This window comes from Dermochelys coriacea, chromosome 2 (genome assembly GCF_009764565.3).
Source record: "Dermochelys coriacea isolate rDerCor1 chromosome 2, rDerCor1.pri.v4, whole genome shotgun sequence".
Taxonomy (NCBI): domain Eukaryota; kingdom Metazoa; phylum Chordata; order Testudines; family Dermochelyidae; genus Dermochelys; species Dermochelys coriacea.
This window is the reverse complement of record NC_050069.1, coordinates 83,418,249-83,431,864: the sequence shown is the minus strand read 5'-3', so window position 1 is coordinate 83,431,864 and position 13,616 is coordinate 83,418,249. Positions and strand designations below refer to the sequence as shown.

Here is a 13,616-nt window from a genome sequence, read left to right as displayed (position 1 = left end):
CCGTATAATAATTAAATTTTATGATCAGTTTTAAAAAATCTGATGTTAAATAGGCTTGGTAAAACTGTGTTTACTCGGGGCCAAATTTTCCAAAATAGCCAAGTTGCATGGTCGGGTGCAGATAATTGCATGTTATGCTACCTATTTTGTGCATGTAACTGCACACTTTGGCCTGCAATCACCTATTTGCATTAGCAAATGGGTATTTAAATTTGCCGTTTATGTAGCTAATTCTAAAATCTTTGTCAATTAGTTAATTAAAGAGCAGACTGAAGATTACAGGCAATTAGTGTACTATCAGTTGTCGTCTTCTGCAGAAACGTAAAATGACCATGGTGGGTGTAGGTGTAAAGGATATCATCATGTATCCGAGCATCCTTAAAAACTCAATATATGACCATATAAAAACTGTGCTACTATTACTTCAACATACTTTTTCTAACATCACTTCCTAAACTCAATTTTCCCTTGAATTGAGGTGGAAGTACTTAATTTGAGAACTCGGAGTAGAGTTTTGGGGGCTTTTGTCACAGAGGCACGATGATAGCATATCATCTGCTTTCCCCACTCAGGATTTTTCTTCCTTTATGCTCAACAGGGAGGGGTTTTGGGGACGATGCAGAAATCAAAGGGAACCCAATCCATTCTTCTGTGTCCATTTGCTCTGTGCTTTCATGTCTGTTTGGATATTGCTGCTATGCTCAGCACTCTACTTGTTCTGCCTGGCAGGACTGGATTAACTTTTTGTGGGCCCAGTGCCAAACGTATTTGTGGGTCCCCATTTGTGGGCAAGGTGCCAGAGGGGTGGGATGGTCAGTCTCCAGAGTGAAGGGCGGGCCGGGGCAATGAGGCACAGTGCGGCAGGAGCAGCTCCATTCTGTGCAGCACAGCAGGAGGGCACTGTTTATGAACCTGCAGCTGCCAGATGCACACTGTCCTGCCCAACTCTGTGCTGCCAGCATGACCCTTCCTCTTGAGGGCGGGCCCGCACCATACCGCCCCCCCTGCACAGTGCCCCACTCTTATGCCCAGCGCCCCCTTGACCAGAGACCTCCACCACAGATCTCTGTGTCTAGTCTCACCCCTCTCAGAGACCTGCCCCACTGGCCTCCCACCACAACTGCACAGCACCTTGCACACCACACCCCTCGCTCATAGACCTCCCCATTGCCTACCACCTTCCTCACCATCACAGCTGCACAGCACCCCATATTTCTGAGGGGATTCTGCACCAAAAAATTAAAAATTCTGTGCACAATATTTTAAAATTCTGCTAATTTTATTTGTCAATAAATAAATGTGGAGACTCCAACATGGCAATGGGGAGCACAGGCCACTGGTTGCATGGAGGTGGGAGATTACCCTGTAGCCTCCCCCAACCCTACCCCGGGACAGGGACTCGGAGTGAGGCTGCACCCGACCCTGACACAGTGCAAGGGCCAGACCTGCCCCAGAAACACCCTGGGGCCCTGTCCCCCTGTGGCAGGTGCACCAGTGTGGGTGAGCAGGCTCAGCCCAGCAGCAGGATCCAAGTGCAGAGGGACTTAGTGTGGGGGGATCCAGGTGGGAGTAAGAGAGTTCTCTGTGGGGCAGTCTGGGTGCGGGTGGCTCAGTGGAAATCTGGATGCACAGAAGCTCATTGGGTGGGTTCCAGGTGCAGGGACAATGGGACTCTGCTGGGGATTCAGATGAAGGTGGTTGGGGCTCAGCGGGGGGAGTCTAGGTCCAGTGGAGGTGGGGTTCGTTTGGGTGGAGGTGCAGGTGGTTGGGGCTCAGTGGGGAGGGTGTCTGGGGAGGCTCATTGGGGCGGTACAGATGCAGGGGAAGTGGGGCTTCTCAGGGTGAGGGTTCGATGGGCCTGCTTAACAGGAGAGCCTCAGCTTCTGCCAAGGGGATGCCACATGCTGGGCTCCAGCTTCCCCCATCCCCTTCTCTTCCCCATCCCATGCCCCTTCCCTACCACCCTATCTCCTCCCCAGCCCCCACTTCCCCCATCCTATACCCCTTCCCCATCCTATGCCCCTTCCCCACTGCTCCATCTCCTCCCCAGGCTTGGGGGACAGGGGGGAAACCACCCCCCAGCACGAGCTGGTAGAGCAGAGCAGGTTGGGGCAGGTCACTCCACTTCCTGCCACCCAGTGATTGTAGGGTGGGCCCGACCCCACACTTATGGAGTGGCGGGAAGTGGAGTGACCTAGCTCCAGGCTGCTCCACTCTGCTCCTCTGGCTCCCAGCCTAGGGACTTGGGGGGCAGGGAGGAACTGCCCCCAAACACTCACCGACGGCACGGCTGGGAGCTGACGGAGCGGAGCAGGCTGGGGCCAGGTTGCTTCACTCCCTGCCACCTGGTGAGTGCAGGGCGCTCGACCCCTGCTACAGTCCTCCGGGACCTAGCTCAGGGGAAGAGGTAGAGTGGGGGCGGGGGCAGCTTTCCTGGCCGGCTCAGCCAGCCGGGGGATCGGGCTGGCAGGGGCCCCTTCTGACTCTGGGCCTGGTGCCATGGAGCCACTAGCGCTATGGTAAACCTGGTACTGCTGCCTGGCTATCAGTAGAGAAATGTGTTGGAAAAGGTAGCCATTTCCAGATATGCAGAGACTTCAGGAAAAAAATCTGTGACAGCTTGTGAAGCATAGTCATTGAGGCTAGCCAAAGGTAATGACTCTTTAACACATTAGTTTGACTGGAATCTTAATATTCTTATTTTCTGCTGTCTACTTAACCTCTAAAATCAGATCAAATATATCTGGTGCGTAAGCCTGTAGTGAGATTTTACGATTTATATTTTATAGATGTAATCATTAAGACTGAATTAATTAGGTATCTTAAGTAATCTTAAAAATGCAGTAACTAAGAAATAATCTTGCATAGTACTTTGCCTCTTTAAGTAATGTTACTCTTATTCTAAAGAATATAGAATGTCATGCTTTATGTCAGTCTTCCCAGTCACTGAGGGTGAAATGTTTTATAGTACGTGCAGTGTGTTAGAAAAGTTAGACTTAAAAAGTTTACGTCTTCTACGTTTACTTTCTGGTGCACTATCACCATTGACACATACGTACTGCTCCAGTACACTTGCCACTTTCATGGCACTCATACTATAGCTTGAAAGGGTAATTTCTGCTCAGATTGTCTCTGTATAGTTTGATTTTGGGGGACTGCATATGAATAGAAGGAATAGACAAGAATCCCAAGTTTTGACAAGAATCCCAAGTTTTCACTAAATTGACCATGTCCCAAACAGCTCTGCACATTTCTGTCACTTTGAGGTGGTTTTCCATTTATGGACTCTCTTTAAATCTGACTCAATTTACATAGTCTCTGTGTAAGAGTAGAATAAAATTGTCATATATGTATAATGTATGTATTATGCCTTTTTCTATCCACATAGATAAACAAGGGATGGGAAGCTATCCTGTTGCACAGCCATCTTTTAACTTGGCTGCAGTTGTTGCAGAAACAATTGGACTTATTCAAGAAGAATCTGTAAGTAATGTTCCCGTATTTCTCAAAAAATAAATCTTATATGCCAGTTATTGTGTAATGCAGTGTTAGTCAAGCTATGTAACTGACCTTGTTGGGGAAGTGCTGAGCTCCGGGAAGGTAATAGTCATCCTAAGAAGAAAAGTAATTATTTCTTGACTATTTTCACTTTAAGATTAAGCAAAAGCCTTCTGAATAATACGTTTTCTAAGTATTCTAAATACTTTGCTTACTTCTGATATAATGACCTAGCAAGAAAGAGAAATGAACAGGCAGTCCTGTCCACAGGCTTTAAGTAGCTTTATAAAATGCATTATTTCCCCCCTACTTACAACTCTTCATTTGAATAAAACAATGAGCTAGGTCCACAGATCTGGCTAGCTTGTGCTCAGTGCAGGAACTGAGGTGATGGGAGGGGGGAAGGGTGGTTCTAAGTCACATTTATAGTACCCCTGGTCTTCAGGGCTGTCTGGGGACTGAACCCAGTCCTCACTGCAACTTGGAGCTGCCACTAGAATAATCCCTAAAGGACCCAACTGCCAGGGATCACCAGAGTACAGCATACTTTTGCCCACACGTAACTTGTGCTTTGGGGAGTAGGAGGAACAGTTGCCATAGAGGTGGCTAGGATGGCTTCATGGCACCCACAGAATCCAGCTACCTGTTCAAGCAGATTTCTGGTCTTGCATCATTGGAGCAGTGCAAAGGGAGTGGAACAGTTGGCCTCGATCTGGCTCAGTAAATTCACCTTTTCTGATAAACTTTAGTTGTAGTAACTATGAAATTATAAAAAGAAAAGGAAAGGAGTACTTGTGGCACCTTAGAGACTAACAAATTTATTTGAGCATAAGCTTTCATGAGCTACAGCTCACTTCATTGGATGCATTCAGTGTAAAATACAGTGGGGAGATTTATATACACACACAGAGAACATGAAACAATGGGTTTTATCATACACACTGTAAGGAGAGTGATCACTTAGATGAGCTATTACCAGCGGGGGGAAGGGGGGAAACCTTTTGTGGTGATGATCAAGGTGGGCTATTTCCAGCAGTTGACAAGAACGTCTGATTCAGTGGCGGGGCGGGGAGAATAACATTCTTGTCAACTGCTGGAAATGGCCCACCTTGATTATCACCACAAAAATGTTTTCTTCCTCTCCCCCACCCCACCCCCTCCTGCTGGTAATAGCTCATCTTAAGTGATCACTCTCCTTACATTGTGTATGATAAAACCCATTGTTTCATGTTCTCTGTGTGTGTATATAAATCTCCCCACTGTATTTTCCACTGAATGCATCCAATGAAGTGAGCTGTAGCGCACGAAAGCTTATGCTCAAATAAATTTGTTAGTCTCTAAGGTGCCACAAGTCCTTCTTTTCTTTTTGCGAATACAGACTAACACGGCTGCTACTCTAAAACCTATGTAAATTATAGTGGAACAATTGAAATTCTCTGTTTTACTTCTTAAACTAAGTAGGAGCTTAATGAAAAAAATCACCCTAGAGATCTCTACACTAACTAGCATAATGGTAACATTCATATATGTAATGGAGACAGAACTTTCGGGAGCTGTTCCAAGACATTTGAACAAACTCCCACAGGAACAAAGGACCATCACAAACCACCTCACCTTCTGTTCCAAGTGCAAGGTGCACTTTTTCAACCTCTCCTACTCTGATAAACACATAGCAACGTATACATTTCAAAACAAAACCCTCAAACCCTGCCAAAACAGTATACAGCATACGCAATTCTTCTTTTGGGGGGGGGGTTGGGGGAGTGGAGGAGGTAGAATGAGCAAATGTTGCATAGTTCTGTATGACATTAGTCACATTCACTTAAAGAACTATTGGAAGGCATGTCTATACTGTAGTGTAAGCCCATAGTCAGGCTTGTACCTAAAGCCCCCCTCTGTTGGCACACAAATGCCTCGACTCAGGCTTGCACCCAGAGTTCTAGGATCCCACAAGTTTGGAGGGGTCAAGCCAAGACCCAGGGTTCAAACCTGGGTAAACACAGGACCCGAGTCCAGGGATGACTGAGAGTCTGCCAAAAGTGTCCCATAATCCCTTGGGCTGACATTCTTTGGCAATTCTTGGGAGAGAGAGAAAGGACAATCGACTTGAGGGAAACAGAAGCAACCCCCTTCTAGTACAGCATCTCGGCAAGTTGGTGTTTAGCCCTTCCATTTTATTCTGACCGCTGAGCTGCAAACACAACTTTGGAGAACCTTCTGCGTTTGCCGTGGAGGCTGAACAGAAGTGGTCCTTTGCAAAACACGCTGCTTCGTGGTTGTGGGAGCACAGGCAGATTTTGGTTAATCTCTGCAGTGAGTCCAGCTAAACAGTGGATTTTAGTAAGAGTACAAGGAATGACCACATATAACACCAAATAGCGAAGAAGCTGACAGTGTTGGAAATTTACTGGCCCAGTGCAGAGGGAATTAAGCGACTCAAAACTGAGTACCAGAAAAAATAGCAACAAGAGCCATGTGTCAGGCAACCCACCAGCAGTCATGCCTTTTTATGATGAGTTTGATCAGATGCTATGTGCTGCGCTGAGCATGGAGCCATTGGTGGTGCATGATGAGTTGGTCAGCCAAGATGGCAACCTGCAGGCTCCAGAGTCTAGCATGGGAACCAGCAGTTGGCACCAAATGAAGTCAGCAAAGTGACTGCTGCTGACACCAGTCCCAGAGGAGGGTTTGCCACAGGACCAGCTGCAACTTATCTCAGGGCTATACTTAGAAGAGGTTTTTTGGTGCCCCGTAGAGGAATGGCCTGCCACGGAGCCTTGTAAGTTTCCGGCTCCGTTTTAATGTTTGTTAATATAGAAATGGGAGTGATTTCTATTCTATGAATGAATGCAAAAGTTGGTACTAGCCCTGGATAGCAGTGTGTATCCATTAGTAGCAGATTGTCTGCCAGCGCCTCAGTGTTCACCAAACGAATTCAAAATGGAAACCAGGAAATGCAAACAGTTAATAACACATTTAAAAGTGAGTTTTTACTGGAAAGCCACACATTTTTGATAGCACATTCCTGTTGTTAAAAATTACTTTACATTGCCATCCCCATAAGCACACTGCTCTGTAAACACTCAACAGTGTAATGAGGTACTTGGAAACAGTGAACTGGGGGGATTATGAAAATGTGTTCCATTTACAAATCTGGTCCATTTCAATTAAATGTAGTTCAGGCAGTCCATAGGTGACAAAAATCATTTGTCCCAAATATTTCTGGTTTGTTCCAGAAATGTGCTGGGGATGTGGGAAGGGCTGTGGAGTTCTGTGCGTCTGCATGCAGTCATAACAGGCTCAGTGATGTGGATGCTCTCACAGCATCTTGTTGATTCCCTCATGAATTCTGACCCAATCCCAGGTGCTGATAGCTGCAAACTTTTCCCATAGCAGGAACTCCAAATAGGTAGTCACATTTTGGGGAAGGGGATATTTTCCAGGGCCATTTTGGTAGTTGACCATCCCACTCCATTCGTAGAGGCACTATTCAGTCACTACTTTGCATATTTCAGTGGCATACATTGCTGGTTTCCCACAGGTAGCTTGCAGTAACACCTCTATTTGCTAGTCGGGCACCACAAAAACTGCTATGTCCTCCAAAACATGGAGTGCCTGAAGTGATAGAGCTACCTTTTGTGGAACAGCCACTGATGTCCCCGTTGTCCTCCCACAACCCAAGTTATTCTGCAATTCTTGGGGGAGGGGGAGAAGGCAGCTCTGATTTTTAACTTGCCATTGTCTCTGTACTTATTTCACTGTGATTAACCTGGCTGTGTGCAGGGAGCTTCTGTGGGCTGAAGCATCTCCCTCACAATATATTGAAATTCAGTTTTTAAAAGTAATTTGTCCTTGAAATTCCACAAGGATTTTTTCTGTGCTCTTGCACGGAGCTATTTGAGACAAAAAACCCTCTCTGTCTTACCTTATTCCAGGCCCCTCAGCTTCTACATGCTGGTACTTCTACAGTGCAGAAGAAGCCTGTGTCAGTGTACCTTCATGGACCATTCCAAAAGGAAGCATTTCTGTGATGAACTTATAGTTGTAGTTCTGGACAATGCCAACAAGGAGGTCCATTACCTAAGATAGAGGGACTTATGGCTAGAGGAAAGGCATGACGAGACGCAAGCAGAAAGGTTCAGACTGGCTGTACAGCTTGAGGACAGGGTTGCAGTGTGGGAGCTGACATTTGCTTCCTAGTTCCTAGAAAGCTGCCAAAGGAGGCTGACAGAACTCATCAGAAGGAACTATTTGAATGGCTGCTATCACTAATGTCCTCATGAGTACTGGCTCCTGCTGCATCATGGCTTGAGTCCCCTTTGTAGTACCCTGTGCTGCAGTCCAGGAGCAGCTTGGACAACTCCATGACTGGGTGGCCCATGCAATTGGGCCCCATCATAGAATATCAGGGTTGGAAGGGACCTCAGGAGGTCATCTAGTCCAACCCCCGTGGTCATCACCAATCCCCAACTAAATCATCCCAGCCCGGGCTTTGTCAAGCCTGACCTTAAAAACCTCTAAGGAAGGAGGTTCCACCACCTCCCTACGTAACCCATTCCAGTGCTTCACCACCCTCCTTGTGAAAAAGTTTTTCCTAATATCCAACCTAAACCTCCCCCATTGCAACTTGAGACCATTATTCCTTGTTCTGTCATCTGCTACCACTGAGAACAGTCTAGATCCATCCTCTTTGGAACCCCCTTTGAAAGCAGGTAGTTGAAAGCAGCTATCAAATCCCCCCTCATTCTTCTCTTCTGGAGACTAAATAATCCCAGTTCCCTCAGCCTCTCCTCATAAGTCATGTGCTCCAGCCCCCTAATCATTTTTGTTGCCCTCCGCTGGACTCTTTTCAATTTTTCCACATCCTTCTTGTAGTGTGGGGCCCAAAACTGGACACAGTACTCCAGATGAAACCTCACCAATTCCGAATAGAGGGGAATGATCATGTCCCTTGATCTGCTGCTGACCTGCTCTTACTTATACAGCCCAAAATGCTTTTAGCCTCCTTGGCAAGAAGGGCACACTGTTGACTTATATCCAGCTTCTCGTCCGCTGTAACCCCTAGGTCCTTTTCTGCAGAACTGCTGCCTAGCCGCTCGGTCCCTAGTCTGTAGCAGTGCATGGGATACTTCCGTCCTAAGTGCAGAACTCTGCACTTGTCCTTGTTGGACCTCATCAGATTTCTTTTGGCCCAATCCTCTAATTTGTCTAGGTCCCTCTGTATCCTACCCCTACTTTCCAGTATATCTACCACTCCTCTCAGTTTAATGTCATCTGCAAACTTGCTGAGGGTTCAATCCACGCCTTCCTCCAGATCATTAATGAAGATATTGAACAAAACCAGCCCCAGGACCGACCCTTGGGGCACTCAGCTTGATACCAGCTGCCAACGAGACATGGAGCCATTGATCACTGCCCAATGATCTAACCAGTTTTCTATCCACCTTATAGTTCATTCAGCCAGCCCATACTACTTTAACTTGCTGGCAAGAATACTGTGGGAGACCATATCAAAAGCTTTGCTGAAGTCAAGGAATAACACGTCCGCTGCTTTCCCCCCATCCACAGAGCCAGTTATCTCATCATAGAAGGCAATTAGGTTAATCAGGCAGTGGCTGGGCAGGGCAACAGTGCCCCATTCAGTCCTCCATACTGACATCCTCCCCCACAGATGCCTTTACTGCCCTCCCCTGGTGCCTAGCTCTTGGCAAACGTGGGAGGAAGGGAAAGGAGATTGGGGAGCCAGGGAACATGCAGCAGTAGGGGGTTTCTGTCTTTGTAGATGTTTTCACTGTTTACGCTTGTTCATGCACTGTTTTTAAGGTTGTGTTACTGGTGTTTTGGTGGTGATGGCAGCTGGCCTGTCTGGCATGTGTTAATGTTGTATTTTTCTAATAAATGTTTCTAAATAAAGCTTTTTATTTTAGTAAGAAATGTCATTGCTATCACTGCATCACATCATATAATGTGTTTTTCAATAATAAAGGTATATGATCAGAGATAATTGAGACTTGGTATATAAGTGCTATTTTTCAATACAGTTAGTTACATCAATACATACATCAGTCACTTCCTTACATCCGTTCATACTGTGAATTACCTTTTTTTCTTCGAGTGCTGTCCCTGTGAGTGCTCCTCTCTAGGTGTCGGTGCATCCCGGTGCCGTTGATCAGAGATTTTTGGGAGCAGTGCCTGATCAGGATGCAGGCGCTCAGTTGGTATCTCCCGTCTCGTTGGAATCTTCCTGAGTGCCTGCGTCCCGCACTCCCCTCAGTTCCTTCTCAACCATCCCCGGCTGAAGATGGGACTCGAGGCAGTCCTACCTCTCTTCCCTGGTCTCTGTAGGAAAAAAGTAACAAAGAATATAGAAATAGTTATTTGTTACATCCCATTTGTTAACCTTCCTTTAGTGTAATTACATAGTTAGTTACTTAGATGAAAGGGGAAAAAAAAAAAAAAACTTGTAGCTTCAGGCTTGTCTCCTGCTGAGACACTCTCCCCTGCCATTTCTAGTTCACAATGCCAGGGGCTTCAGGATTCAAAAAGTGTGTTTCCTGTCAGAACTCCATGCCACAGTCCAATGGGCACTCACATTGTGTGAAGTGCCTCGGGGAAGCCCACATTCCCACAAAATGCCTCCACTGTACAAGCCTTAAGTCAAGGGCTCGGTGCAACAGGGACCTGCTGCTTAAAATGCTTCTGATGGAAAAATCTCACCAGCCGCTTTCGGAGACGGGGAAAGTTAAACTTGCTCCTACACGCTCCCCGGCTAGATCTGAATCAGTGGGAAGCACAGCAGTCTCATAGGAGAGACTCTGCCAAAGGTAAAGGGTCTCCCGCGAGATCCTTACTCTCTGTGCTGACAGCGCCACAGGCAGGCACCTCAACTCTTTCTAAAGCCTCAGCCACAGCTCCCGCAGAGGCAGGAACCTGACCTTCCATACCAGGAAGGTCTCCACGGCACCGAGCACCTCCATGTTAAAAATAGCCACGGTGCCGGGAAGAATGTTGGCACCAAGCCTGCCCCGGCACCAGCAGCGGACTCCCTGCAGGGCACCTCCAACAGAGTCGCGGCCCCACTGACACTTTCACTTGCACTTGTGAATGTGCTAGAGCACAGTCCAGGCTCAGCGCAGCCCAGGGAGTAGGAGCAACAGTTCCTCATTCAGTGTGACCTCTCAGTGCCACCTGAGCCTAACTCTGCACTCCTGGATACACAGGGCTCACTCTTTGAACAGCCGCTCTCACCACCTGAACTGGAGATCTTGACTGACAGCGAACCTGATATACATGAGCAGGTGGAGTTCTCCCCACTTGCCTCTCCTCCTCCACTGGACCCTCTTCCACCTCAGGCTACGGTACTCAGCCACCAGCCTCAGTTTCCCTACTTCGCTCCCCCACCCCCCGTGGACTGCACCTGGGTTCTCCTACCTTATGCTTGGCCCCAGTGGTACCCTTGGCCACATCCTCCTACCACTCATCCTCAGACCTCTTCCACGAAACCACTGCCTGCTTCTGTGCCTCAATCTCCAGCTCCATCCACTTCTAGACTATCTGAACCCCCTCCTGAGAACATGAGCTATGAACCATATCCAGACTCACCGAACCCTAATTCTCCATTTGCTCCAGACGGAGCCCTCTCCCCCCCGCTTCCACAAAACGTGGACAACTGTAAATAATTTCAAGAGCTTTTCAAGAGGGTGGCACTCAGGTAAGACATCCCCCTAGAAGAGGTTCAGGAGACAAACACAAACTCCTCAGAATCCTTCAACCCTCTGCACCCTCAAAGATCGCGCTCCCTATAAATGAAGCACTCCAGGAGCCAGCTGACACTTTCTGGCAAACTCCAGCTTCTTTATTACTTACCTGCAGAAAGGCCAAATGTAAATACTATGTTCCTGCTAAGGATACTGACTTCCTATTTTCTCACCCACAACCGAACTCTCTCGTCATGGATGCAGTCGCACAAAGGACGAAACAGCCACAATATCGGCGCACCCTACAAGTCAAGGACCTTAAACGCAAGGTTTACACGTCCTCCACTCTACAATTCAGAATTGCAAACTACTCTGCACTCCTCACCAGTTAAGACTTTGATAACCTCAATAAACTTTTTGAATTTAGCTCCTACATTCCAGAGTATAGGAGAGCGGACTTTAAATCAATTCTGAGCGAGGTCCAATTGATTTCCAGAACGGCTCTACAAGCATCTTTAGACACAATGGACACAGCAGCCATACTGCTGCAACTGCTGTGGTTATGTGCAGATCTTCATGGCTTTCTGCATCTGGCATCCCTAAAGTTCTGCAGACCAAAGTGGAGAACCTCCCCTTTGATAAAGACAAACTGCTTTCCAAAAAAAGATGAATTACTTCACACTATGAAAGATTGTAGAGCGACACTGCGCACCCTGCGTATTCACCCATCTCTTTACAAGAGACGACAATACCAACCTTACCAAAGACCATGCACACAACAATATTATCGACCCAACCCAAACCATATGACGTAAATAGGAATCGCTCTAGACCCCCTAGGCGCAGACAAAATCAAGCTCAAGCAACCACCTCCCACCCCTCTGGGAATAGACAACAATTTTAAAACATTGGTTGAGCGATCACCCCTTGATTCCACAGCCTACTTGCCCATTTGGCCACCGCCTCCAGAGTTTCCAACATGCCTGGCAGCGTATTACACAGGATCGCTGGGTCCTCAAAATAGTTTGGTCCGGTTACTCTATCCCATTCATATCCTATCCTATCCTATCCTCTTATCCTTCCCTGTCCCTCTTCAGGGACCCCTCTCACAAGCACCTACTTCGGGTAGAAGTGGCTCACCTTCTCCAGCTAGGCTCAGTGGAACATGTGCTGATGCAACATCAAGGGAAAGGGTTCTACTCCCATTACTTCCTGACCCAGAAAAAGACCGGGGGATGGAGGCCTATACTAGATCTACGCTGACTGAACAAATTCGTGAGGATACAAAAATTCCAGATGGTCACACTGGGCACAATAATTCCTGCACTGGATCAAGGGGACTGGTTCACAGCCCTTGACCTACAGGACACTTATTTTCATATATCAATTCATCCAGCTCACAGATTCCTACGATTCGCAATCAGTCACCATTTTCAATACAGAGTTCTTCCTTTTGGCCTCTCCACAGCGCCAAGAGACTTTTCCAAAACTCTAGTCGTGGTCGTGACTCACCTCCACAAACATGGGATCATGCTTTTCCCTTACCTGGACAATTGCCTCATCAAAGGCAACTCCTATGGCAAGGCACTTCAAGCTACTCGTTTCGCCATCTCCCTCTTTCACAGCCTAGGCCTCCAAATAAACATCCAAAAATGTAGACAAACGCCCCGACATCTACACAACAGATCGAGTTCATCGGAGCTCATCTCGACTCAGTCCAGAGCAGAGCCTCGCTCCCATATCACAGATTCCTTGCTATCACGCAGCTCATACGCACGGTCTCTATTCGTCCCAGGACACAGGCAAGAATCTGTCTACAGCTCCTTGGTCACATGGCAGCCACCACCTTCGTGGTCCAGTATGCCAGGCTACACATGAGATCTCTTCAGGGCTGGCTCAATTTCAATTTCAAACCCAACAGACACACCTTAGGGATGCTGCTAACTCCTCCTCCCAATGTTCTAGCTTCCCTACATTGGTGGACAAGACCAGAAAACCTCTGCACAGGGGTTTCCTTCCAGCAACGATCCCCAACACTCATGCTCACCACGGACGCTTCCCTAATCGGTTGGGGAGCGCATCTAGGGGAACACAGAGCACAAGGCTGGTGGTCCGCATCAGAGACACACCTACACATAAATCTCTTAGAGCTCAGAGCAGTGAGGCGAGTATGCCTTTGCTTTCTTCCCCTCATGAAGAACAAATCTATTTGAGTCTTAACAGAAAACATAGTTTGTATGTACTACATCAACATACAAGGGGGAGCCCGTTCACATTCCCTTTTCATGGAAGCCATCCAAATATGGAATTGGTGCATATAACATCAAACACAAGTCATCACTTCCTACCTACCAGGCTGCCACAACACTACTGCCAACGCACTCAGCAGACACTTCTCAACAGAACACAAAATGGGAACTG

The 13,616-nt window shown here is 47.3% G+C and overlaps 1 protein-coding gene across 7 annotated transcripts in view; it reads left to right on the top strand.

The window, feature by feature from the left end:
• Positions 1-13,616, top strand: part of RBBP8 (RB binding protein 8, endonuclease) — a 78,064-nt gene that overhangs the window by 42,214 nt on the left and 22,234 nt on the right. For all 7 annotated transcript variants that reach the window (XM_043507993.1, XM_043507991.1, XM_043507994.1 and 4 more), the window contains one exon: positions 3,389-3,483. In XM_043507993.1, coding sequence (XP_043363928.1) covers positions 3,389-3,483 — 95 coding nt within the window. The remainder of the gene's footprint in view (positions 1-3,388; positions 3,484-13,616) is intronic.